The 26,120-nt window shown below is 42.9% G+C and overlaps 1 protein-coding gene across 1 annotated transcript; it reads right to left on the bottom strand.

The window, feature by feature from the left end:
• Positions 1–6,195: 6,195 nt before the first annotated feature.
• Positions 6,196–8,830, bottom strand: LOC137220602 (large ribosomal subunit protein eL42-like). Its single transcript, XM_067730041.1, has 2 exons — positions 8,818–8,830; positions 6,196–6,584 (listed from the first exon to the last, which is right to left on the bottom strand). Exons 1-2 carry the CDS (start codon positions 8,828–8,830, stop codon positions 6,196–6,198), a joined length of 402 nt encoding a protein of 133 aa, XP_067586142.1.
• Between the last annotated feature and the right edge of the window lie 17,290 nt (positions 8,831–26,120).

Genomic DNA, 26,120 nt, shown 5'->3' with positions numbered 1-26,120 from the left:
ACAAAAGACTCCGAATAGCCAAAGCAATCTTGAGAATGAAAAATGGAGCTGGAGGAATCAGGCTCCCTGACTTGAGACTATACTACAAAGCTACAGTAATCAAGACAGTATGGTACTGGCACAAAAACAGAAAGATAGATCAATGGAACAGGGTAGAAAGCCCAGAGATATGCATGTAGTTATCGAAGTCTGACAATTTGGTTTTGCAGGTGTAATAACATCAGTAGGTACCATTTATTGAGCGCCAACTGTGTGTGACTCCCTGTATTTTACATGCAGCATCTTATTTAACCCTTGTGACAATCCTATGCAATGGGCACTATCAGGATGCCCATTTTACAGATGAGGAACCCAAGGCACAGGGAGGTTGATTAACCTCCCCTGAAAGATAGAGAATAGCAGATCCAGGGTTTGAATCCAAGTATTCCCAGCTCCAAAGTTAACTTCTCTAGAAAAGGGTTTCTCAACCTCAGCACTACTGGCACTCTGAGCTGGATAATGCTTTGTTGTGGGGCTGTCCTGTGCATTGTAGGATGTTGAGCAGCATCCCTGACCCTGAATCACTAACTCCCCCATCCAATCATGACAAATAAAATGTCTTCAGACGTTACCAGACATCCGCTGAAGGTGAACAATCCCCTGGTTAAGAGCCACTGCTCTGGATCATCTTCCTGTATCCCCAGACTAGAGGCTACAACCATCTCCTTAAATCAGCAGAACAGAGCTCAGGAATTGGGCTCAGGTGTCAGGACAACAGGCTCTGTTGTCTACATGGGGCTCTGAGTCTCTCCACACCTCAGTCTTCCCCACTTTAAAATGAAAGTGGATTGGATGTGAGCTGAGGATTCTATCACCTCTGAAATCACATGATCCCCATACAACCTGGAAATATTTTTGAGTGTGGTGATCCAAAAGTGGTATGTTTTTACCAGTCAGAATGGCCATCATCAAAACATCTACAAATAATAAATGCTGGAGAGGGTGTGGAGAAAAGGGAACCCTCCTACACTATTGGTGGGAATGTAAATTGGTACAGCCACTATGGAGAACAGTATGGAGGTTCCTTAAAAACTAAAAATAGAATTACCATATGATCCAGCAATCCCACTCCTCCACATATATCCAGGAAAGAAAAACACTCTAATTCAAAAAGATATATGCACTGCCATGTTCATAGCAGCACTATTTACAATGTCCAAGACATGGAAGCAACCTAAGTGTCCATCGACAGATGAATGGATAAAGAAGATGTGGTATATATGTACAATGAAATATTACTCAGCCATAAAAAATAATGAAATAATGCCATTTGCAGCAACATGGATGGACCTTGAGATTACCATACTAAGTGAAGTAAGTCAGGCAAAGACAAATACCATATGATATCACTTATATTTGGAATCTTAAAAAGAGATATTAATGAACTTATTTACAAATCAGACTCACAGATATAGAAAACAAATTTATGGTTACAGAAGGGGAAAGATAGGAGGGAGAGACAAATTAGGAGTTTTGGATTAACAGATATACACCACTGTATATAAGTAGATAAATAACAAGGACCTACTGTATACCACAGGGAACTATATTCAAAATCTTGTAATGAACTATAAAGAAAAAGAATCTGAAAAAGAATATAAATATAACTGAATCACTTTGCTGTACACCTGAAACTAACACAATGTTGTAAATCAACTGTACTTCGATTTAAAAATAGTGGTATGTTTCTGAGGCACAAATTGCAGCTGCCTACTCTACCGTGTCCCCTGGTTTGAGCGACTCATTAAAATGGCCCCATAATGGGAGCTCCCGGAAGGAATGGCCAGTGTAGACTGAGAGCAGCTTGTTTATCCTCTCATTTGTAGTCCAGTCGATCGGCCATGTATCTATTCCATGACACTCTACCAATTTACTCAATACGCTGCGGCATCCAGAGGGACACGGAGCAATACACAGTACTGCAACACGTGATTCTTCTCTGAGGGAGCACAGGATTACTAGAGAATTCTAAAAAAGCACCATTCTCCTCTGCCTGAAATGAGTAGATATCTCATTTTTAAAGAACATGAGTTCTTTTGAAAAAATTAACTTGTTTTCTAAAATAAAATATAAATTTACCTGTTTTTCAGCAGAACTTTGAGATTCTCAAAGAATGAAAATGCAGGGTCCAGTTACACAGTATCTAATATCTGTACAGTGCTTTTAAACCTATGACCATGTTTTAGTACCTACTTTTTATTTTCACAACACTGTGAGTTCAATATCAAATTTTCAGCTATTACCATTCTTAGATGAAGAGACTTAGGCACAGACCGCTAATTGCCACAGATGACATGACAGAATACTGCTGAGGTCCTTCCATATCGGGGTTCTCACTTCAGCGGTGTCCATTACCCAACAAAGAACACAGGTTGACCTGAAAGGGCAACTTCTCCACACTTTCCATGGCGGTCTGGTTCCCATTCATTTTATGTCAAGTTTTGAGGCTCTGCAACTCAACAGAGATAGGGGAGAATAAAAGGCTTGGGAAAAGTTCAAAAACAATGGACTCCATCTGAATTTGAAAAATGGAACCTAACAGAGGAAACTTGGAAAAAAGAGGAATGGGGAAGACAAGGCAGAATACAATTGTTCATACAAAAATCAGAATTTTTTTAAAATCCAACTAGAATTAATCAAGTTTAGACCTGAATTAAAGCAATGAAAACTTGAAAGTTTGCAAATAAGGTCCCATTAAGCCCCCTGCGGAGTTGCAGATGCAGGATCCTGGGTAGGATTCACAGGGCAAGGTAGAAGTAGGAGACAGCTGATGACAGATGATGATCTCCAATCCTTGTTTAAAGCTTCCCAAATCATTACCCTCCACCCTCTCATCTCTGCTAAGTTACTCTCTGTACAGAGCTTTGGCAGGGAACCTGGCCCGCAGTTTTCATTGCCCTTGTGGACATTGGAAATAACCTGTTGCAATTAAAAAAAAGTCAGGATTGGAAATCAGGAGACCTAGTCCTAGACTTGCTTCCACTATGGACCAGCCTGATGACCCTTGACAAGGCGTTAAACCCCTGGGGGCAGCGTTTCTCCCTTGTGGAATGACTGTATTGAACTAGCGGAACTTTAATGTCACTTTTTGCCTTGAACTTCAATAAGCCAGTCCAGATGAAGAGAAAATAGTTAAATCCCTGAAGTTTAACTGAGATCCCTAGAATCTCTAGCTTGTCTTTTCTCCCCGTTTCTGTCCAAGCAGTGTCTTCAGTTCTCATTTCCCCATTAAAATAGAGTAGAGCTGATTCCAGCATTTGTACTTTGTCAGAAAGCCTTTTATACCAACCTGTTGTCTCCCGTTATATTTATACAAGTCTCTGAGTCTACAGTAGCCCAGATGAATGGAGTTGCAGCCAAAGCCGAGAGGAGAGATTGAACGTGTAATAAGAATGTCCTCTCAGCTCTTGCTAAGCCTTGCCCTGTGGATAACCTGGCTAGAGCCATTTCAGAAAGTCTGGGAGGTTGGGTCAAAAGAGGGAATGTGGGGGCTTGCCTCCTCCACCGCGCACCCACCCCACCTCCGCCTTTCCCTTCTCTTCATCCCATCTCTTCCCAGAGGGAGGCCCAGGAGGATAGCACGTGTGGGCAGAGGTCTGGGGGTCTTCTTGCCATTGGACCCTGAGCCTGCAAAGTACATCTTCCCTGGGGTCCACACATTTGGGGGACTCTGCACACCTCTCAACACACGCAGGAGCCAATCGTGTGTAGAATATTCCATTGCAGACAAGTAAAACCTGTGACAAGGTAGATCTGACAGACTATACCTAAGAGTTATTGGGGCTTCGTGATAATTAGGAATAAACAATAAGAAGTCCATTGGTCTGGTTTGTGAATGGAATCTATTGCCTGCTATATCAGTAAGCAAAGGAGGTTGCAGCCATCAAGCCATCACATTACAGCCTTCCCGATGGTGAGCCCCGAGGGAACTCAGGATGAAATCAGGCTGCCCAGCAACTAAAGCAGTCAGCCGCTACAGCCACCCCCAGTAGTGCCCCCTGAGGAGACTTAGGATGTGAAAGCACAGGATACTGGCCCCAGATAGCTGAGGTGCATGTCACAGGAATGACTTCAGTGAGCCCAGACTCTTGCATCTTCCCATACACAGAAAAGCGCTAAATTCCTTAACTTGAGATGTCTGTTCTTCCTTAATTAGCAGTAACCTTTTGATGTTCCGACTACCTGGTCTTTGTTATAGAAACTCCTGTGTATCCTGGCTCCCTCTCTTGACTCTTTGGAGCAGTCCCTCAGAGTGATCTGAGATGCTGCGTCCCAGGCTTAAGTCCTCAGTTTTGTCTGCCAAATAAAACACAATTCTCAACTTTTAGGTTCTGCATTTTTTTTTCCAAGTCGACACAGTTGTGTCTGGGGGCTTTTCACTTTGCTGGCCCCTGGTTTCTCCGGGTGACAGTCTTCCCTGCTCTTTTGTACTATTGAATTCTAGTACCTTGCTCGCACTCACTCTCACACCCCCAAACACACTCAGGGGATTTAACTCTGTGCAACAAGGGTTTCATTCTCTTGGAAATCTGTGTCTTCTGCTCCATGAGATTTCCTGGGTTCTGTCCCAGACGCCCAGTTTCACCCTTCACATGCCCAGATTCCCAGAACTCTGCCTTCACGTCCTTCCTCTTCATCCTTTTACCTGTAACATCCCTAATCACCCCCTCGGGAAAGGTCTCCACCACCAGCACAGTGAGTGTGGGCTTTGACTAGTAGATAAATGAAAAGGAAATAAGGAAGCTCAAGAAAGGGAGAGAAACAAAGTCTCCAAACATCCAGAGATGCAGAGGACTTATCTTCTCTGATCTTCTCAAGGCCACTCCACTTTGACATCTCTTATTTTTCTTCTGAATACAGTGCCTAGAAGTAAACTGAGAAAATATGTAAAATAAGAACACATGAATAAATACCAAGAACATGAAACTGGGACACCAACTCTAGAATCTGATGATTCCTTGGAAAACTGTTTCTAACAGACGTGTGTGTCTGACCTTTGAGATCCAGAAGGTCAGACACACCATGACATTTAAAGCACCTCTCGCTGTGTATGAAATGTTCATCCCCATAGGGAGGGGAGGAGAGGATGCAAGTTACAGCCCAGATCAAGGTAGATTGATCTGCAGGAAACCAGGAAGCCGGAAAAAAAGAGAAGGGAGCTGAAATTTCAGGAAGGGGCTTTCTTCACTAAAAAGTCAAGTAATCGGGCTTCCCTGGTGGCGCAGTGGTTGGGAGTCCGCCTGCCGATGCAGGGGACACGGGTTCGTGACCCGGTCTGGGAAAATCCCACATGCCGCGGAGCGGCTGGGCCCGTGAGCCATGGCCACTGAGCCTGCGCGTCCGGAGCCTGTGCTCCGCAACGGGAGAGGCCACAACAGTGAGAGGCCCGCGTACTGCAAAAAAAATAAAAATAAAAAAGTTAAAAAAAAAAAAAGTCAAGTAATCAAATCCAGCTTAACAACACAGATGCTACAGGCTGTGATCAGAGAATTTTAAATAACCAGCAAACAAGACTTCCTTCAAACATGGGTTTCTTCCTCCTGCGAGAAATAGAATAGTCAGTGCATCTACTCTTACAGCAGGAGAGGAGGGGGGAAAATAAAGGAAGAAAACGTGAATATCCAGAAAAACATCCACTTGCTGTGATGCCTTAAAAAAAGCAAAAATATTGACTCTGTATTAATCAAGGAGGAACAGCCACACGCAGCTTCCCAAAGAAGAAGTAGTTATGGTTACTGCACTTTGGAAAGCAGGAGTGGAGGGAAGTGTCACTTTAAATAACTGCAATTTAAGCAAAACAACAGCTTAATAAAGTGTCAGCAGCTCCCTCACAGTTTAAAAACAGATGGGCTTTGCTACTCAGGAAGAAAGAATTTTTCGACGTGCTGAGATTTGGAGAGTCTGTCATCGCCCTTTACTGAACCATTAAAACTCTGAAAAGCAGAAATAATGATACAATTTCCATTTCACTTCAGAAACTTTGGTGCTGTATGTTTCATGTGGTCAACAGTACAAAACCATCATCGTTTTCACATTATTATACAGAGAACAGACAGTTATATATTTGCAAACTTTGAATAAGATTTTAGCTAAAGTATTTTTTTACAATCTTTTCATCTTTTTTTTTTTTTAAAAAAAAAACATAATCTCAAGACTTTATTGTCTTTGGAATGAAACAAGATACGAAGCTGAGAACTGGATCACTTGGTCCTTTCTCTTCTTATCTTTTCCCAGTTCAGGATGTTTGCATCTCTTAAGAGCCAGCGTTCTCCTAGACCTGCAGTTGGGCTCAATGCATTCAAACCTCAGCACAATCTTCTTGGTAATTTTAGGCTTTTTCTGGAAAATCAGTTTAGTCTGCCCACCGTAGCCACTCTGCTTCTTGTTATAATGCTGCTTTCCCTGGGCACACAGAGTCCTTGCCCTTCCTGTTCTGAGGGATTGGTGCCTGCCATACTTCTTACAGAAAGTCTGACGGGTTTTAGGAACGTTCACCAAGTTTACGTGAAAACCGTTGTCATGGAAAAAAAGCTTTTTATTTTTTCCTGATCGAATATTCAGGATGCTAACAAAATAGCTAATATTTCAACGTCAGACCTATGAATACTGTATGTGTGTGTGCACGCACAAACGTGCGCCCACATGTGTATGCATGAGTGTGTGTGTGTGTGTGTGTATTTCAGCTATGCAAGGTATAGCTTTCCTTCCTGCCACAGAGAGGGTGGGCATCTCCTTCCAGGATGTCCAGAATTATTCTAGTTTTAGCCATGGAAAGTTCCAGTTTCCTGGGAAATTCCTCTATCCTAAGCAAACCAGGACTGTTATTTACGCTAGTCACAGGAGACTTTACCTCAGTGCTGTCAGATGCTACTATAAATTGCTGTAGAGTCTTTTCCTTTCTTTTTCAAGTTTATTGACATATAATTGATACATAATATTGTGTAAGTTTAAAGTGTACACCATGTTGATTTGATACATTTATACACTGCAGTGTGATCACCACCAGGGTGTTAGCTAATACATACCTCTATCACATCACATAATTGCTATTTCTTTTTTTTTTTCCTGTGATGAGAACGCTTAAGATCGACTCTCTTAGTAACTTTCAAGTATGTGGTACAGTATTGCTATCTATAATCACAAAGCTAAAGGGAAGTTTGCACTTTTTGACCAACATCTCCCCGTTTCTGCCATCCCCTAGCCTCTGGTAACCACCATTCAGTTCCGTTTCTATGAGTTTGGCTTTTTTATATTCCACATACAAACAAAATCGTACAGTATTTGTCTTTCTCTGTCTGATTTATTTCACTCAGCATAATGTCCTCTAGGACCATCCGTACTGCCCTCAAAATATTAAAACTGGAGCTGACATATGATCCAGCAATCCCACTTCTGGGTACATATCCAAAGGAAATGAAAACAGGATATCTGAGGCCCCTGCACTCCCCTGTTTACCTTTTGTGATAACCATAGCAAAGAGCCTTTTTCCTGATGGAAGGGCCTGGTGCCTTAAGGAAGCTGTGAGAACCCATTTAAACCCTGATCCTAATGTAAGAAGCTTGGCATCTGCCTTAGTTTCCATTTGGAGCTGGAAACCAAATCATTGGAGAAGGAATATGTAGTTTGTAAAACCTGTCCTGTAAACAAACCTAGGAGTTACCAAGACTTCCAAGGGTTCTTTCATCACAAGCCCTGCAGGATATTTAAGAGGAGGGACTATAACATTCCCTCAAAAAGGTAGAAGCAGCCCTGGCCAGTTGAGGAGACCTAGGTTCTTAACCTGGTGCTGTTCTGACTAGCTGTGTAAACTTGAGTAAGTCTCTTCGCCTACATGGTTGGCTAACCAACTGCTTGACCAGTCAGCTGGCAGGTTGGGCTGGGAGTCCTCTTCCCAGATATCTGACTCTCATTGTTACCCCTTTCCAGTTACATGATATTAACCCTGCCCCTCTCTAATAATCTCCATATGCTTGTGTGTCCCAGCGATCGGGCAACTTGAGGCAAAGATATAGACCTTCAATAGGACATGTTTCTTCAGGCTACCAATAAGTTTCCGTAGGGATGATAAGGTTAGGGAACAACAGTTTTCTAGAACATTTACTCCTCTAATAATCAGGATTAACATTTCTCCCCAAATTCTGAAACCAATTAGAATTTCTACCACATGGAAGCTAGTTACTAAACGACACTACACCTTTGTGTTTAATTACTAGTGAAAAGAGAACAATATGGCATCATTTAATTGAAACAAAAGAAAGGACAGCTTTAAGTGATAGAAGAACTATGCTGGGGTTTTAACCTTAAAATAGAGAGATCATATATAGCTTTATCATAATGTTGTATACTTCTTCCCATTACAATTTGATTCTCATTTTGGGGTTACTAACCCCATCATGGCATTTTATTTAAAAATTAAGCTCTTATCACACCAACATAGAAATAAGAAGACAACACTGTTTTCATTGCAGCTCAGTGTCAATGTTGCAGATCCCAAGGTAACAAAGCTTTGTCCCAGAACAAATCTGTCTCCCTCACTTTTGCTTTGTGACATTGGAAGGAACCATCAACAAGCCCAATACTTTCTATGTTCACACTTTTTGTGTTAAAGGAGGAGTAGGTCAGTAAAAATTAATTAAAAGAACTACTTAAGCAGCAAAGAGAAATTTGTTGAGCAATCGCCCACTTCTTCGTGAAAACCTCATCCCAGGCACTAGTTTCTCCTGAGCAAGTGGCTTTATTTCTGATTTAACAGTGGGATATTTCTTAGCTTCCACATACCATCTGCATCCATTTTCACGATGACTGAACAAATGCAATTAGCTTGCAGTGAGCCAAGTAATGGTTTTCTTAAAGGATTGGGAACACTTTCTTAGACTCTAATATGCATGGACATCTGTCCCAGGTTCTTTCAGCCAGGCTCCCATTCGTACCAACCACATGTCTTTTCCTAGTGCAGCAAGGCCAAAGCTTCGTTGCAAGAAAACAATACCAGGGGATTGAAGAGCCAGCTGAGGGTGTGGATGGGGAGCAGCAGGGCCTTACTGCCATTTCTAGCTGGTAAAATCTACACAGAAAGAAAGAAAACTAACACTCATGGCACGCCTACTGAATGCTGGGCATTGCACTTATGCTGTTACAAGCATTATGCCAGTGGTCTAGAACGTCGGTTCCATCAGACCAGAGACCTCATCTGCCTCGCCCACTACTGTATCCCCAGTACATATGAGAGGCACTCAAAGAATATTTGAAGACCCCTAGGAGTCATCTCCACCCTCATATTTGGTAGAATCCAATGTAAATATCTTCTCACTGTCGGTGGTCCGGGAAACCAGCTGGCTTCTCAGCAGTCATCACACCTAGGAATCCTCTGAAAGCTTGAAGGTAGTAACTCCAAGACTTTCAGAGTTAAAAGAACTTGGAAACATTTTCATGGCTACCTTTGATTCACTGTTCAATGCAGAGGCCATAGTGAATAGTGTCTGAATGACCACGTGTGGATAAAAATATTTGAATGAGACAATCTAATCTTGAAAGGGGCCCTCCACCTTCACTGATTAAATTAGCTAACACTGTTCTCTAAAGTTACTGGTCATCCGGTATTCTTCATCTGTATTTCTTCAATATTTGTCTTCAATAATAAATACTTGAGAGTCTGCTATGTGAATGTTACACACTCTACCAGGGACGGTGGGTTTTACAAACTGAAACAGACGTGGCCGCAGTTGACCAACTGGCCAGCATTAAGACTCCTGCATGCCAGCCCACTGGTAACTATATTTCATCAAATCTAAGATATGTTAAATGTACGAAACATCTTGATTTCAGAGATGGTATAATGTGAAAAATGGTATTTTTACCGCTACCTGCATTTAGTTCTGCTCCGTTCTTTCTTCTATCGCTGTTGTGTTACCACTGACCCACACATAGGAATGAAGAAATCTGAAAGTGCATGATGGTTTAGGGTGGAAATGGGGCTCTTCTCATGGTAACAGTTGTTGTAGTAAATAGACTACCCATTGAACTCTACTCCAAGCCTCAATGTCCTTCTATTACCACAATCTACTATATCACTTTCATCTGAATACACATTTTGCAAACACACAGAATTTAATCTAAATGGGAATTGACAGTAAAAATACATGTTTAGTGGCAAAGTAAAGTGATATAAGAATTGAAAAAAACTAGATTCTTATGCTTGTCTACTCTTTGGTTGATCCATATTTAAATTCAACTGACGCTGATAAAAAAAGAATTCTAATGTTTTCATAATTAGTGTAAAATGATTTGGCAGGCTAAAATCTGCATGCTTCAAGTACTTTATTCTCGGTAGAAATTTTCAATGAGTTCATATAACAGACATATCCTGAGTCTCATTCCAGAAACTCACACCAATATCTTATGTTTTTGTAGCCCAGAGGAACTTGCCCAAACAACTTACTTTTTAAAAAAAGAAATTAACAGTAGTTTTCCTTAAAATCATTTCTCTTTCCAGTTCGTTTGGTGGAGAGGGTGAGTTTTCCATTACTAAGTAGAGTTTTCCATACAAATAAATCAAGACTTCCTAATCATCATGATTTCTAATGCTGAATCTTGAAGAATTTTTAGTATACAGAAACTTGATCAGCAAAGTAACCATAGTTCCCTGGAAATGTTCCCTTCTGTAAATTTATCACAGCAAACACACTCAAACAGGAAAGCAAGAGGCATAAATATGAAGTCCCTGAACCAACAGCCTCCCAAAGGGAAAGGATGGGTGCTGGGTTTCATAGCACCTGGCATATAATAGGCTTTTAATAAAGATTTAGTTTTTGAATGAATGGATGGATAGAAGGATGGATGAACGGATGGATGAATGGCTTGCATCACCACGTAAGAAGAAGCTATAATAAGCAAAGGATAATAGTTCCGGGACTAGAGAGCATTAAAGAATAGCTACAAGAAACCAGTGAGGGGATCCACTGGTTAACAGGATGCATTATCTGAGATCAAGTTAGCTAAGATGGAGGTTGTTCTTTATTCCCAGAATGAGTCATGGATTTATTCTATCCCGTAAGGATAGAGAGATTCTGCGTGTTCACACAGAGCAGGGAGGCAAAGTCCAGCAGAATATAGACAGGCTTTCTAAAGTGGGATATTTTAAGAGCTTCAGAGCCCAGTTACTGCTCTGTTGGCTTCCCACTGTGGACTCTGCGAGACTCAAATAAAGTTCATACGGGTTATTTAGAAAATTAGATGGTTTCGTGTATCATTTCTTGGAGATTGCACAGTCCGTAGATGAATTGCAACAGAGGTAGATACCAAATCCTTGAGTTCTCAGTCTGCACCCAGAGCTGGCTCTTCTAAAACATAATGCTTTCCTGAGTCTCTAGCAAGAAGGCCAACGGTTTGACAGATGGACTCTTCTTGAGTCCTGAAAATAACTGATATGGTGGCCAAAGGTAAACAGAACAGTCATTTGACTCCATACTTGCCATCTAGCTTTGTCACGTGTCCTAATCAAAGCCAGAGGGCAGAGTCCGATGGTGAACATTTCTGCCATCTGCTGCAGAACCCCTCCCCCGTCCCACAGTGAGGGGTGGGAGGAGAATGCAGCCAGGAGCCACCTTGCTTTGACTAATTCTAAACCACAGCAGCTCAGTGGCAGCAGACCTGCTGAGCTGGGTTTTACTTCGCCTCAGGTGTCACTGGCAACACTGCCAGTTGAGCAGGGATCGCTGCTGAACCTTTATTTCTGGCAATGAGGCAAGAAATAGCAAAGGCACAGCTGGATCTTATGATCACAGGTCGGGTTTGCAAGGTTTAGGGTTGGGGAGGGAGAGAGTCATCTTTTAATTCACTACCTGAACAGTCAGGCTGGAAGTCAAAATCTATAAAATCGAAGAGGGAATCCCATATTTTGTCTGCTTCCTGTTCTCAGATGGGGCTGTTCTTTCAAAAGAAAGAGCAGTGTTCTTTTAGGTGAGTTAAATGAAACAAGCAACCCCGCCTGCCCTGAAAAGAAGTAAAAGTCATTGGATTTAAATAATTTAAATACAAATCCTGTCTTCTCTTAATAGCTTGTCTATAAACTTCTTGAGAGTAGGGACCTTGTCTTCCCCCTCTTTTATGTCCCACAGTACAATTTATGGTGCCACGCACAAGGCAGGGAGTGAATAAATCTTTTTGGAATGAATGAAAGAATACAGACTCAACAGAGCTTAAATCTCCATCAGGCAGAAGTGTGTAGGCCTGAAAGGAGACATAAAAAACACACAGAGAATAAAAACTTCCGCAACTAGTATATTTGGAAGGAAATACTCCTAGCAGCTAAAGCAAGGCTTAAGGGTAAGAGTACCCGGGGCAAATCCTGGCTCCACCACCTTCTGTGTGACCATCAGGAAATTATCCCACTTCTTCTTCAAACTTCTTTATTGTTTGCTTTTAAAGAAGTTGAAGTATAGTTGATTTACAATAACTCGGGTGTACAGCAAAGTGATTCAACTATACGTGCAGAAATTATCTTGTTTCTTGAGCCTGAATTACTGACTTTGCAGGGTTGTCATGATCCTGTGAAGACATAAGTCAGATTATATCACCCCTCTGCCCCAAGACCTCCCTCCAGTGGCTTCCCATCTCATGCCAGGTAAAAGCCAAAGTCCTGACAAGAACATTCTCCCTACTCTGGCCTCAACCTCGACTTTCTGTGGGAGAAGAACTAAGACAGATCCTATATATTTGGTTGATTTCTTTCATTTATTTCCTGTTTTCCTCCTAGAATGTAAGCTCAGTGAGGGCTGAGAATTCATAGACTTTATCCACAACACTTTGAATGGTACCTGGAACTCAATAAACATGTATTGGATGAATGGATGAGTTTCTAGCACAGTATCTGGCACATAGGAGCACTAAATGGAGATTTTCACCATGAGTCGGCCGTCTCGCTGACTGTTAAATCTGCAGATGTGAAACCGGAGCATACGGAGAACCAACTGTATTCTTTGCACTGGACCATTTTACACAAGGGACTAGAGCATCTGGAGATTCTGGTATTCTCAGGGCTCCTGGAACCAACCCCCCGCACAGATACCGAGGAACAACTGTATCCTTATTTTCTAGGATCTCAGGAGGAAATAAAGCTATGTACTGTGTGCTTTACATTAGACACAAAAATCAGTCTTCTAAGAACAAAACCATAAACATATACAGTGAAATGTTTTTATATAATATTTTTAAGATCCCCCCCCAAAAAACCCCAATAAAACAAATAGGAGACACAGACCACAGGGTAAAGAGCAGCTGCAAGAAGAACCTTAAAAGGCAGGGCTTCCCTGGTGGCGCAGTGGTTGAGAGTCCGCCTGCCGATGCAGGGGACGCGGGTTCGTGCCCCGGTCCGGGAGGATCCCACATGCCGTGGAGCGGCTGGGCCCGTGAGCCATGGCCGCTGAGCCTGTGTGTCTGGAGCCTGTGCTCCTCAGAGGGAGAGGCCACAACAGTGAGAGGCCCGCGTACCGCAAAAAAAAACAGGAGAAAGAGGTAAGGATCTGCAGTGGGAAGAGTTAATATACAAGAAAATGGAGTAAAGAAGGCAGAGAAGGAAGAGGCTCAGAGAAAGGAGAGAGAGACAGAGACTATTAATTACACATTTTTCCAACGCTGTCTCCACCCTTATAACTTTGAGATGCCAGTTTGAGGATTTAAAAAGCTCTATTTTCTTTCCTTGAAGAGATTTTCCCCAGCACATTGCCAGCGTGGCAACTGCATTGATTCCATTCAGTGGTTCCGAAGAGGCATACTTTCTCAGGGATTCAGATTTCAAACATTTTTTCAGAGTTGCTAACATAAAAAAACTTCTCTTTATGATTACACATCTGGAAAACCCAAATGAATCCCAGGAAGATCTACGATGATAATAAAAGAATTTAGTAAGGTAGCAATTTTTTAACAAAGCAAAATAAATACCTGTTATATATAATAAACAAAAAACTAGTGAGATATAAAAAGAGATCACATTTATGATAGTGAAAAAGAGAAGACATACATCTTTCAGGCGTCAATCTTACAAAGGAGCGTCTGAAACCCATATGAAGAAAACTGTAAAACACTCCTGAAAAGACACAAAAGTAGGAAAACAAATGGGAGGACTTTCTGGGGCTGGAAGACTTCAGATCAAAAAGGTATCAGTTCTCGCTAAGCCAATGTATGAATTTAGTGTGATCTAAATTTTAAAATTTATCAGGTTTTTTTTCCCTCTGGGCCAGAGAGGTTGATTATAGAGCTCATTTGGAATAACAAGCAAGAAAGCATAACATCCTGGAAAATAAAAGGAATGAGAGAGAAGGGAGGGTGGGTAGACCTATCAGATATTAAAACACACTATAAAGCTTCTATAATTTAAGAGGTTTTGTATGGGTACTTGAATAGACAAACATGATACAGGATTTTTAAAAATCCAGAAACAAACTCACATGAATATGAAAATTGCATATATAGTAAAAACTACATCTTAAGTCAGTAGGGAAAAGATGAACTTTTTCATAGGTGGTATTGGGATAACTGCATAACCATATGGAAAATTAAAACTTAAATCTTTACTCATGCTGTACACCAGGATACACTGTAAATGTGTATGTTTAAATGTTTAAAAAATATAAGATACTAGAAGAAAATATGGGTGAACACTTTTTTAACCTTAGAGTGAGTAAAACTTTCCTAATTATGACTTGAAATCTAAAAGCATAAGCAAAATGATTAATTTGATTATAAGAAAAACACTTTTTATGGGCAAAAAAAAAGCATAAGCAAAGTAAAAAGACAAATGACACTAAGGGAAAAATTCATGCATCAGACAGTCAATAAACCTAATTTATAAAGAGGTTCTACAAATAAAGGAGAAAAAACTCCACCAAAAAGTAATCTAGAAATATGAATAGATAGTTTATGGGAAAATAAATGGACTCACTCTTAAACAAATGAAAAGATGCTCAAGATTACTTTCAGTAAGGGAAATACAAATTAAAATTATGCTGAGACAGAGAAAGACAAATATCATATGATATCACTTATATGTGGAATCTAAAAAATGATAAAAATGAACTTATTTATAAAACAGACTCACAGACATAGAGAATAGACTTATGTTTACCAAAGGGGAAAGGGCGGGGAGGGATAAATTAGGAGTTTAGGATTAACAGATACAAACTACTATATATAAAATAGATAAACAACAAGGTCCTACTGTATAGCACAGAGAACTATATTCAATTCAATATAAACTAAAATGGAAAAGGATCTGAAAAAGGATCTGAAAAAGATCTGAAAAGGTATCTATCTACCTATATATATAGGTAGATAGATACATCTGAATCACTTTGCTGTATACCAGAAATTAATACAACATTGTAAATCAACTTGACTTCAATTAAAAAAATTATTCTGCCATGCCATCAAATTGAAACACCTCAAATATGATGAAATCCCTATGTTCATAATGATATATATTAAAAAAATGTTTTCATTCTTCCCTCTGGAAGATGTCTGTGAACAAATTCATTAATGTGAAAATTAGTAAACAAAGAGAAAGGATCAAGCATTTATCCTGCCTTCCTTAAGTGATTGTCCTTCAGTCTAGTCAAACAGGTGATAAAGGGAACTTTTGCTTAACAGAACCATTCCAGCTAATGAATGAGGAATTATGGAAATTATATTTCACCATTTTGCAACCCCTAATGAATTAATGGATTGGCAAAAACCTAAAATTTGACACATGTGCTTCTCATTTACCCTATCTATCCCACTTCCGGATCTAACCCAATGATACACTGGCAAAGATTTGAAAACCCATATTCAAAAGGCTATTCTTCACAGCACTATTTTTTGTTTAATTTATTTTTGGGTGCGTTGGGTCTTCATTGTTGCGCGCGGGCTTTCTCTAGTTGCGGTGAGCAGGGGCTACTCTTTGTCGCGGTGCGCGGGCTTCTCATTGCAGTGGCTTCTCGTTATGGAGCACGGGCCCTAGGTGTGCAGGCTCAGTAGTTGTGGTGCACGGGCTTAGTTGCTCCGCGGCATGTGGGGTCCTCCAAGACCAGGGATCGAACCCAGCACCCAAGTAGCAGCCTTGCCAAATAAACCAAATCTGAATCTGATCATGCATCTACCTATCACTTCATAAGAAAGACAGCAGACAGAGGGACAGGTTAAATGTCACAAGCGGGAAAAATCAGCAAAATCTAGACTGCTGGAAACCCTACGGGATAAACACCCAGTCACGTACGCAAGCCAGTGCAGGGAAAACAAAGGATGAAGACAGACATAAGAGAGTTGTCATCCAATGCCCTGCCGGGGCCACGTTTGCATCGTGATTCAAACAAACAGATGGAGCAAAACCATAGAAATGTACAAGACAACCAGAAAAAGGGAAGCCCCACCTGGGTATTTAACAAAATGAAGGCATTCCTATTACTTTTGTTTGGATGTGATGATACATAATATATAACACACACATATACTTTATTTTAAATAAAGTTGCTCTAAAACCAGCTGTGTAGCAATCTACCCAATACACTACATTATTCTTTTTCCGTTCAACTCTAGCTTGCCTCCTGGCACCTGAGTCCACGTCCCTCCATCCTTTTCACGAAATAGGAACAGAGAAAGGTGCCTCCCACGGGTGTCTTTACCAACCAAGCCCAAGACTAAAGCGCCTTCAGTCAGAAAGAGATGCTGCTTCCTTTTATTCTTCACGAAAAGGAAAGCAGTTTCTCCCCCATCAACATCAAACAGGGAGGTTGGGAAACCCATTTGCCTCCCAAGAACCTCCCTCAGAACCTCAGAAATGCCTGCAGTTCTGGGGGGTCCCACTTTTACAAACTGTCCCCTGTGCAAAGCCTTCCAGAAAGTGTGCTGGTCCTTAAGTGGGGATGGAAAGGACCTCTGCAATGACCTTCAGTCCTGCCCTTGGGGTCTGAGATTGCTGGACACAGGACGGTGGCCCGAGAGGAAAGGGGGAGGCCTCTGCAGTGGGGACAGCTGGAGGTGGGGAGGCCGCCCCAATCCTGTCCCCTCCCCCATGACACGGAGAAGTTGCTGTTTGTGATCCAGACTCCTGTGCAGTCATACTTCCCGTTTCCACTTCTAATGCTGATCCTACATTGTCCTCCTTCACCTTTCCGTTCCCCCAAGGACACTGCTTCTCCCTAATCAGAGACTCTCCTGTCCCCGTCCCATCAGAGGAGGGGCGCATCTCTGTCCAGGGCCGCTCCCCTGACCACGCTCCCTTCCTGCCGGCCTGGCCTGAGGCCCTAGGGATTCCAGAAAATCTTTTCCCCTTCCCCCCGGCTTTCGCCTTCTCCCCAGCTTTTCCACTCTTCTCAGTGGCACAGTGTTATTGTGGAGAAAAGTGCTTTTCCAAAACGAATCTGTGCTAGGATATTAGTGTTTAACAGCCTTTAGCGCTTTTTGAGAATTGTCCACCCCAGAGGCTGTTTCATCTGAGAAGGTGCCAGAAGAAACCAGTGGTGACGCCTAAGATGACCCAACATGGGCACTTGCTTTTCTGTTCTACACGGCGGGGAGGCTGGTGGTGCCCAGCTTGGGTCCTCTTTACCATCGGGTAGGTGCCTCCACCTCCGGGCTGCTGAAAAATGTTGACTGGGGTTAAGGATTGAGTTGTGCCACCCCCAAAATTCCTGTGTTGAAGTTCTAGCCCCCAGCACCTTCTGCTGTGACTTTATTCGAAATAGGGTCTGTGCTAATGAAGTCATGGGAGGGGCAGTTAAACCAATATGACTGGTGTCCTTATGCAAAAGTCCCCTTTTATTTGGACCCTTACAGGGGGAAGACAACACGAGGAGATACATGGAGAATATTCTTTTTCAAATTCTTTTCCATTATAGGTTGTTACAAGATATCGAATAGAGTTCCTGTGCTACACAGTAGGTCCTTGTTGTTTACCTATTTTACATATAGTAGCTTGTATCTGTTAATCCCAAACTCCTAATTTATCCCTGCCCTATCACCTTTCCCCTTTGGTAACCATAAGTTTGATTTCTATACCTGTGAGTCTCTTTCTGTTTTGTAAATAAGTTCATTTGAATCATTTTTATAATTTTTTATTATTTTTTAATTTTTTTCACTTTTTATTTTATATTGGAGTATAGTTGATTAACAATGTTGTGTTAGTTTCAGGTGTACAACAAAGTGATTCAGTCGTACATATACAGATATCTATTCTTTTTCAAATTCTTTTCCCAACTAGGTTATTACAGAATACTGAGCAGAGTTCCCTGTGCTATATAGTAGGTCCTTGTTAGTTATCCATTTTAAATATAGCAGTGTGAATAATTTTTTTAGATTCCACAATAAGTGACATCATATAATATTTGTCTTTCTCTTTCTGACTTATTTCACTTAGTATGATTATCTCTAGGTCCATCCGTGTTGCTGCAAATGCATTATTTCACCCTTTTTTATGGCTGAGTAATATTCCATTGTATATATGTACCACATCTTCTTTTATTTATTTATTTATTTTTTGCAGTATGCGGGCCTCTCACTGTTGCGGCCTCTCCCATTGTGGAGCACAGGCTCCGGACGCGCAGGCTCAGCGGCCATGGCTCACGGGCCCAGCTGCTCCGCGGCATGTGGGATCTTCCTGGACCAAGGCACGAACCCATGTCCCCTGCATCGGCAGGTGGACTCTCAACCACTGCACCACCAGGGAAGCCCCTGTACCACATCTTCTTTATCCATTCGTCCATCAATGGACATTTAGTTTGCTTCCATGTCTTGGCTATTGTAAATAGTGCTGCGGTGAACATTAAGGATCTTGATTTTGGACTTCTGGCCTCCAGACTGTGAGTCAATAAATTTCTGTTGTTTAGGCTCCCCCCCACCCCATCTGTAATACTTTGTCCCTGCAGCCTGCGTGGACTAATACAGCTGGTAACGCACTACTGGCCCCAACTCCTGAGCATTCTCCTTGTCCTAGCGGAAGTTGCTGCACCTCACCCCATGGCCAGTGACCAGTGACGAAACGTGATATCAAGGGCCAGCCTTCTTGCCTCTAAAGGGACCAGCTGTGTGGTACGATTCCTGCACCAGAGCTCCCCGTGGGATCTGGTCTCCAGTGGAGCCCACATTCTCACCTGCTTCTCCCCCAAAACACATCTCCCCTACCCGTCCTCTCCTGACCCCTCCTGCCCTTGTCCTGAGAGCACTTCCTCAATGAACCCCCTGCATAATGTCCCTGCTTCTGGGAGCTTGATGTAAGACACTCAGCATCTAAGTAAGAGAGTATCTGGGTAGGTGGTACCCACCACCCCTTCTCAGCACAGAGGCAGGTCCTACCCCATCTCCATGTCTCCAGCTTGATATCCTTCCTCCCTGAAACCTCATGGCTCTGATAGCTAGGACCCTGGGGCACCCCAGAAATCCAACTCCATCAGGGACACTCCAGGGACACCAAGTCCCCCTCCCCTCCACTGAGCAGCATCGCAGAGCCCCAGGGAGACCAGCACATTTTATTCCTCTGTTTCCATGGCTCCTTCCCCACGTACATGGCTTCTCAATGCATTTAATGTGCCACCGTGTACGGATGCCTGTGGCTCATTACAGAGCCTATTCAAGTCCTTGTCAGCAGGCCTCCCAATGTGACAGACAGACGAGGGGAAAAGAAAAAGAAAGGGAGGGAAATCTTACTGTTTTAAGATTCACTAAGGGAAAAAAATCCACCTGTTTTCCCACTAGATTTCACGTCGCTAATGGTTTCATCTCTCAGTTTTCTCTTGCAGTAATGAAAAGAAAATATTTTTCTCCTCATTTTGCAGGCATTTTGGAGGAGAGGTAATATTTTTGGTTTTGTTTTTTGTGTGTGTGTGTTTTTTTTACCTCTAATTGGGTTCCTCAGTCTAATGACGGCCCCAAAAGCAAATAGGAAGGGACAGATTATGTAAATCACTTTCCCTTTGATCATGTTTCAGCGCGTCCAAGCCAACCCACACTTACACATGGTTTCCATGTGCACGCAGAGCAGATGGTGTTAAGGGTGTAGGTTTGCACTCAGAAGCCTGCTTGCTACTGAAAACTGCTGCTCCCACAGCTACAAAGCATCTCAAAGGCAAGGTAATTCCAGAGGAAAAAGAATTCAGAGTCCCCCCCCCCCCCCCCCCGCACCTTCCGGCCAGCTTTCCGATGCAAATCTTCTGTAAAGTTGTCTCCAGAGATCAAATGTTTTTCTTTAAGAAAAAATTCCACAATATTCAGGCAAAATTCTACCCTAAGTAAGTAGCCTATATTTTAAAATATAGCTGCAATAGCAGGTGAAGTAGTTAAGACTTTCTTCTATTCAGGGTTTCTCCCACCTAGAGTTTCACATCTTCCTCTGGGTCATTCCAGAAGTGACACAGTTCAAATTCGCGTTTCCTATTTCTTATTTTTTTAATGGGCATTGTTTTAAATTTTTGCTCCTAATTTAAAAACAGGATCAAAATATAGAGCAACAAAATTTAAAACAATGTTATTTTATCCCACTCATCTTTGTGAAAATATGCTATTTGCCTACTCATCCTGGATTGAAGATGGAAAGATGAGCGAGATGCAGAAGCTGTGCTCAAGAATTTTACAGTCAAATATTAAGGCAAGAGACTTTCCTGGTGGCACAGTGGTTAAGAATCCGCCTGCCAATGCCAGGGACGCGGGTTCGAGCCCTGGTCTGAGAAGATTCCACATGCCACGGAGCAACTAAGCCTGTGCACCACAACTACTGAGCCTGCGTGCCACAACTACTGAAGCCCACGTGCCTAGAGCCCGAGCTCCACAGCAAGAGAAGCCACCACAATGAAAAGCCTGCACGCTGCAATGAAGAGTAGCCCCCGCTCGCCACAACTAGAGAAAGCTTAGCCCGCGCGCAGCAACGAAGACCCAATGTGGCCAAAGATAAATAAAATAAATAAATACATTTATTAAAAAACTATATTAAGGCAATAAAAAATACTCTTAAGTTGATCACAGGGCAGAATACAGTGCCTGTCATGAGGATTTTACACAGTGGTGCAGGGAAGGGAAAGCGTGATCCCACTGAGTTGTGGGTTTGGGAGAGCACACGGCTTAATAAATGTGATTTCAACAGCTAGAGATGGGAGGGGCATGGCATGGAAATGCAAAACTATTTTCCATAAAAGGGACAACCTGTGTGTGCCAAGGCACAGAGGCAGGAAATGTCAGGCCCTGTTCACTGCATGGAAACCAGCGCAGTGTGAGTAGATAAAAAGTGAAGATAGTAAAGGCAGATCAGCTCCAGATCGTAAGGTCCTGCGAAAGCCTTGGGGGAGGAAGTCTGCTTAATGCTGAGAAACTAGAATCCATTATAAAGTTTTTGAACAAATGAGTGACTTGATCATAAGTGGTCTGTGTTCATTTCCTAGGGCTTCTGTAGCAAAGTACCACAGACTGGATGGATGGCTTAAACAAAAGAAATTTATCTTCTCACATTTCTGGAGGCTGGAAGTCCAAGATCAAGGTGGCAGCAGGGTTGGCTTCTCCCCTGGGCCTCTCTCTAGCCCCAGATGGTCATCTTCTCTTCGGTTTCTTCACATGATCTCCCCTGTGTGCACACCTCTGTGCCCTAATCTCCTCTTCCTACAAGGACACCATTCATACTGGATTAGGGCCCACCTTAATGACTTCATCTTAACTTAATCACCTCTTTAAAGGCCCTGCCTCCAATTACAGTCACATTCAGAGGTACTAGGGGTCAGGACTTCACCATATGAATGGGGGGTGGGGGGACACAATTCAGCCCATAATGTAGTGTATGTAAAAAATACCCTTAAAGAGGATGGAGGCAGAAAGAGCAAGTAGTCAGTGGAGTCCGGGAGGCCACTGGAGGCTGGTGCTATGGGTCCAGGGAGAAACAATGAATGGACAGGAATGAGGAGGTTTTGTGAAGATGGTTGCTTAGGACTTGGCACTGATGGATGTTGGAAATGTTGGGAGGGAAGGAATCAAAGATAGCTGCATGAAACTCCATGGGCCGGCTTGACATTGGCATGGACCTTTGCGTAAAATAGCTCATCAGTAAACAGGAAGGAAGGGATGGAATAGCGGGAGAGAAGATTTGGGCAGGGACTAGTGTGGGAGGCATATTTGCTTTTTTTTTCTGTTTTTTTTTTTTTTTTTCTGTTTTTTTTTTTTTTTTTTTTTGCGGTACGCAGGCCTCTCACTGTTGTGGCCTCTCCCATTGCGGAGCACAGGCTCCAGACGTGCAGGCTCAGCGGCCATGGCTCACGGGCCCAGCCGCTCCGCGGCATGTGGAATCTTCCCGGACCGGGGCACGAAGCCATGTCCCCTGCATCGGCAGGCAGACTCTCAACAACTGCGCCACCAGGGAAGCCCTTTCTGTAATTTTTAAAATTTATTTTATTGACATATAGTTGCTTTACGATGTTGTGTTAATTTCTGCTATACAGCAAAGTGATTCAGTTATACATACATATAGACATTCTTTTTCATATTCTTTTCCATTACGGTTTATCACAGGATATTGAATATAGTTCCCTGTGCTCTACAGTAGGACCTTGTTGTTTATCAAATTTGCTTTTAACAGTACTTTTGTATTGATTGGCTTTTAAAAAGAAACATACATGCCAATTCAAAAAATCAAACACAAAAATAAGTAACTGTAATTTCAAAGCCCTTCTGGGCTTGCTTTTTATATCACTGGACTCTCCCCCTGACTCCTGGGCACGTATGTTAAGGACACCATCCAAGAAAACAACCCAGGGAAGAAATTATAATAGTCAAAGGTGAGGTCAGCTGCTAGAAAGAGAAGACAAAATTCACCAGAAACACAACAAAACAGTTATTTAGAGAGAGCAATTTGATGTAAGAAGGATTAACCTTGGACTCTTCCAAGGAGATTCAGTTACTCAAGTTCCACCCATCTTCCTCCAAAAGTCTCATTACAAGGGGGCTTCAGGCTGTTGACATGATTGAAAGAGATGACACCTATGAAGTGCTGAGCACACCACCTGGTGCAGAGTAATTACCCAGTATGTTAGCTATTATCAAGGCACTGATAACATTCTATCTGTTATGTATCCCATTTTGAAGAGCATAGTCTATGAGTCACGTGGACCAGATGCAGTGGTTCTTGGTTGATGCCTGACCATCTCCTTCCTTGCAGCTTCCCTCCTTGCCTGCCATCAGAATCCCAACTGTGTTCAGGGACTGGAAGGCCTTGTGCTTCTGTGGACCAGGCTCTCTACAGTTCCAGTGAGAATCTTGATTGGTCTAAGCCAGTCACTGCCATTTTATTCTCCTTGTGGGTGATGGATTTAGGTTTGGAAAAGGGATGCAGTCATGGTCAAGTGCAATGGAAGGAGGAATCTGCTGGGAAATACCTGCGAAATTATTTCCTGCTCTTACAAAGGGGTAGAGATGGTGTCATCTGTGTGGTGTGATGGGAATTGCAGCAGCTATCTTTGGACTATGAAGGAAGCCAGCCTAAAAGGACAAACCAAGCCACTGAGGGTACCAGAGAGAGAAGGGGGAGTAAACTGAGTCCTAGATGGTTTTGTTGAGCTGCTGACTTAACCAGTCCTGGCACTGGCCCATCTCGGGACTTCTTTTAAAAGGGTAATGAATGACCTTAACCTTGTTATCTGTCTGTTACTTGCAGCCCAAAGTACCCTAATTAGTATAACTCCCTTTGGTCCACGTGGAAAAGTTCGACTCCTTTTCCTCTGGTGCATGTCTGTCTTCTTCGTCCAGACTAGGGGTGGAGTTTGGGCGTCCCTGTGTGGGGCTCTGTACACCAGCATCCGCTACACCAGCAAGGCACACATCCCTGAAACAGCCACCTCTTGGAAGAACCTGGGAAAACAAGTGCAATTTCCTGGTAGCCAAAGCTCACACATTTCACTCCGACTCCCCCCCAAGTTGGACCTTCTGTTCTGAGGTGACTCACATTGCTTTTCCCTGGACTCCTTCCAATGCTTTCAGCATCCTAAACCCCAATGCAGAATTCCAACTGTGGGCTCGTCTGCTTTCTCCAGACTATTTCCTTTGTGTTTGCCAGGCTTCTTTTCTGATATGAGTCACAATGCTTTGCCTACGTTATCTGCTGATAAAGAAACAAGTCAGCCTCCCCGCCCCGCCACCCTGGGCTGTCTGCCATTTTCCCCAGATCCAATCTCCCCTGCTGGACCTGAAATAGTAACAACCACAACAATGCCTTACATTGCACTAGAGTTCTCAACAGTTTACAAAGCATTTCCAACATGCCACCTAATTTCATCCTTGCAATGATGTATGAGGTAAGTGGAGCAGACACAATTATTCCTGTTTTGCAGAAGAAGAACCACATGTAGAGATGATGACTTCTTGGACTGAGGTCAAATGGCAGATACCTGGCACTAGTAGAAATCGGACCCAGAATTAGACAGTTTCTCTCCATCTAATTCAATTCCGTTCCACGTGTATTTACTCTGTCTTCCCTGTGTGCTCAGCATTTGGGGGCTTGCCTGGGACAACTGTGAGAAGAGGACTGGCATTCCTGCTTAGAAGAGATAGAGGGAGGTCAAACTGATACCAAAGAGCAGTGCCTAGGATCAAGTCGCCTCTCATTTTGTAACTTTTGTGTCAATTTAATGTGGTTCCAGGAATTTAATATACTCTGCTCTTTCTCCACTAAGAAGAAGCCCTTTGGTTTGTTTTTTTCTCTTGAACGCTACATTGGGAAATGAAATGCAGGGAGTGGAGGATGTCCATTATCTACAAAGCTGACAGAAGCACGTACTTAGCACAGCGAGCAGAGGCAAACGGGGACTGGAAAGGAGAGTCCCACAGGAAGGGGGCTCACAATGGTGGAGCCAGGACTTATTTGATGAGCTGGATAATAACCTAAAAATATTAGTTATGTTTACAAACACTTATTGTGCTCCAGGTGTATCAATTCATTATTGACGAGTAACAAAAAGCCCCCCAAACCATGTGCCTTAAAACTACAGCCATGTATCATTTCTGAATTGGCTGGACTGGGCTTGGGTGTCCTTGGCTGCCATGTATGTGAGTCTGCGATTAGTGGGCAGGGTGGCTGGGGACGGGCTGGTCTACGATGGCCTTGGGCTGGGACGACTTGGCTTTACCGCACATGGTCTTTCATCCTCAAACAGGCTAGCCTGGCCATGTTCTTATAGCAAAACAGAGATGCACGAGAGAGAGAGAGACCAGAAGTGCACAGGGTCTCTGGAGGCCCAGGCTCAGACCTGCCCCACGGCAAGGTCACATCCACTGCATTCTTTGAGCCAATGCAAGGCACAAGCTCAGCCCACGTGCAGAGTTGGGGAAATAGATGTCACCTCTTGATAAGCAGAGATGCAAAGTCACCTGATAAGAGGTTTGGAAAGAGGGAGGGGTGCCGAATAGAGGCCCATTATATGTGTTGAATTTTGAGGGCTGAGAGAAATCTGTAAGATTGACCGTCCTTCAACGTGGAAAATAATTACAGGTCAATCCTAAGACCTGTTAATGCATGCTGTGTAGGATCACTTAGAAAAGCATAAGCTGAGGCTTCTTTGATGATTACAAGGTCAAGGGAATATATATATATATATATATATATATATATATATATATATATATATATTTTTTTTTTTTTTTTTGGAGTACGCGGGCCTCTCACTGTTGTGGCCTCTCCCGTTGCGGAGCACAGGCTCTGGACGCACAGGCCCAGCAGCCATGGCTCACAGGCCCAGCCACTCCACCGCATGTGGGATCTTCCCGGACCGGGGCACGAACCTGTGTCCCCTGCATAGGCAGGCGGACTCTCAACCACTGCGCCACCAGGGAAGCCCTCAAGGGAATATTTTTGCATGAGAGAGAGTAGCAGTCCCTGCACCTAAAAGACGAAAGAGCAGACCAAGAACGGCATCTTTGGTCAAGGTCAGGAATATTAGCACCTCCTGGGGCAGTGCCATTGGGGGAGTTTGGAACGCTCACCACATCCAGATGTGGCTCGTGCTCGCCGTGCGAAGAGGGCTTTACGCACATCGTTATGTGTCAGCCCCACGGCAGCTAAAAGTAAGGAATATTCTGAGCGTTGTTAT

The sequence above is a fragment of the Pseudorca crassidens genome, chromosome 3, assembly GCF_039906515.1.
Source record: "Pseudorca crassidens isolate mPseCra1 chromosome 3, mPseCra1.hap1, whole genome shotgun sequence".
Taxonomy (NCBI): Eukaryota; Metazoa; Chordata; class Mammalia; order Artiodactyla; family Delphinidae; genus Pseudorca; species Pseudorca crassidens.
Note: the sequence above shows the minus strand (reverse complement) of the source record. Positions and strands in the feature narration are given on the sequence as shown.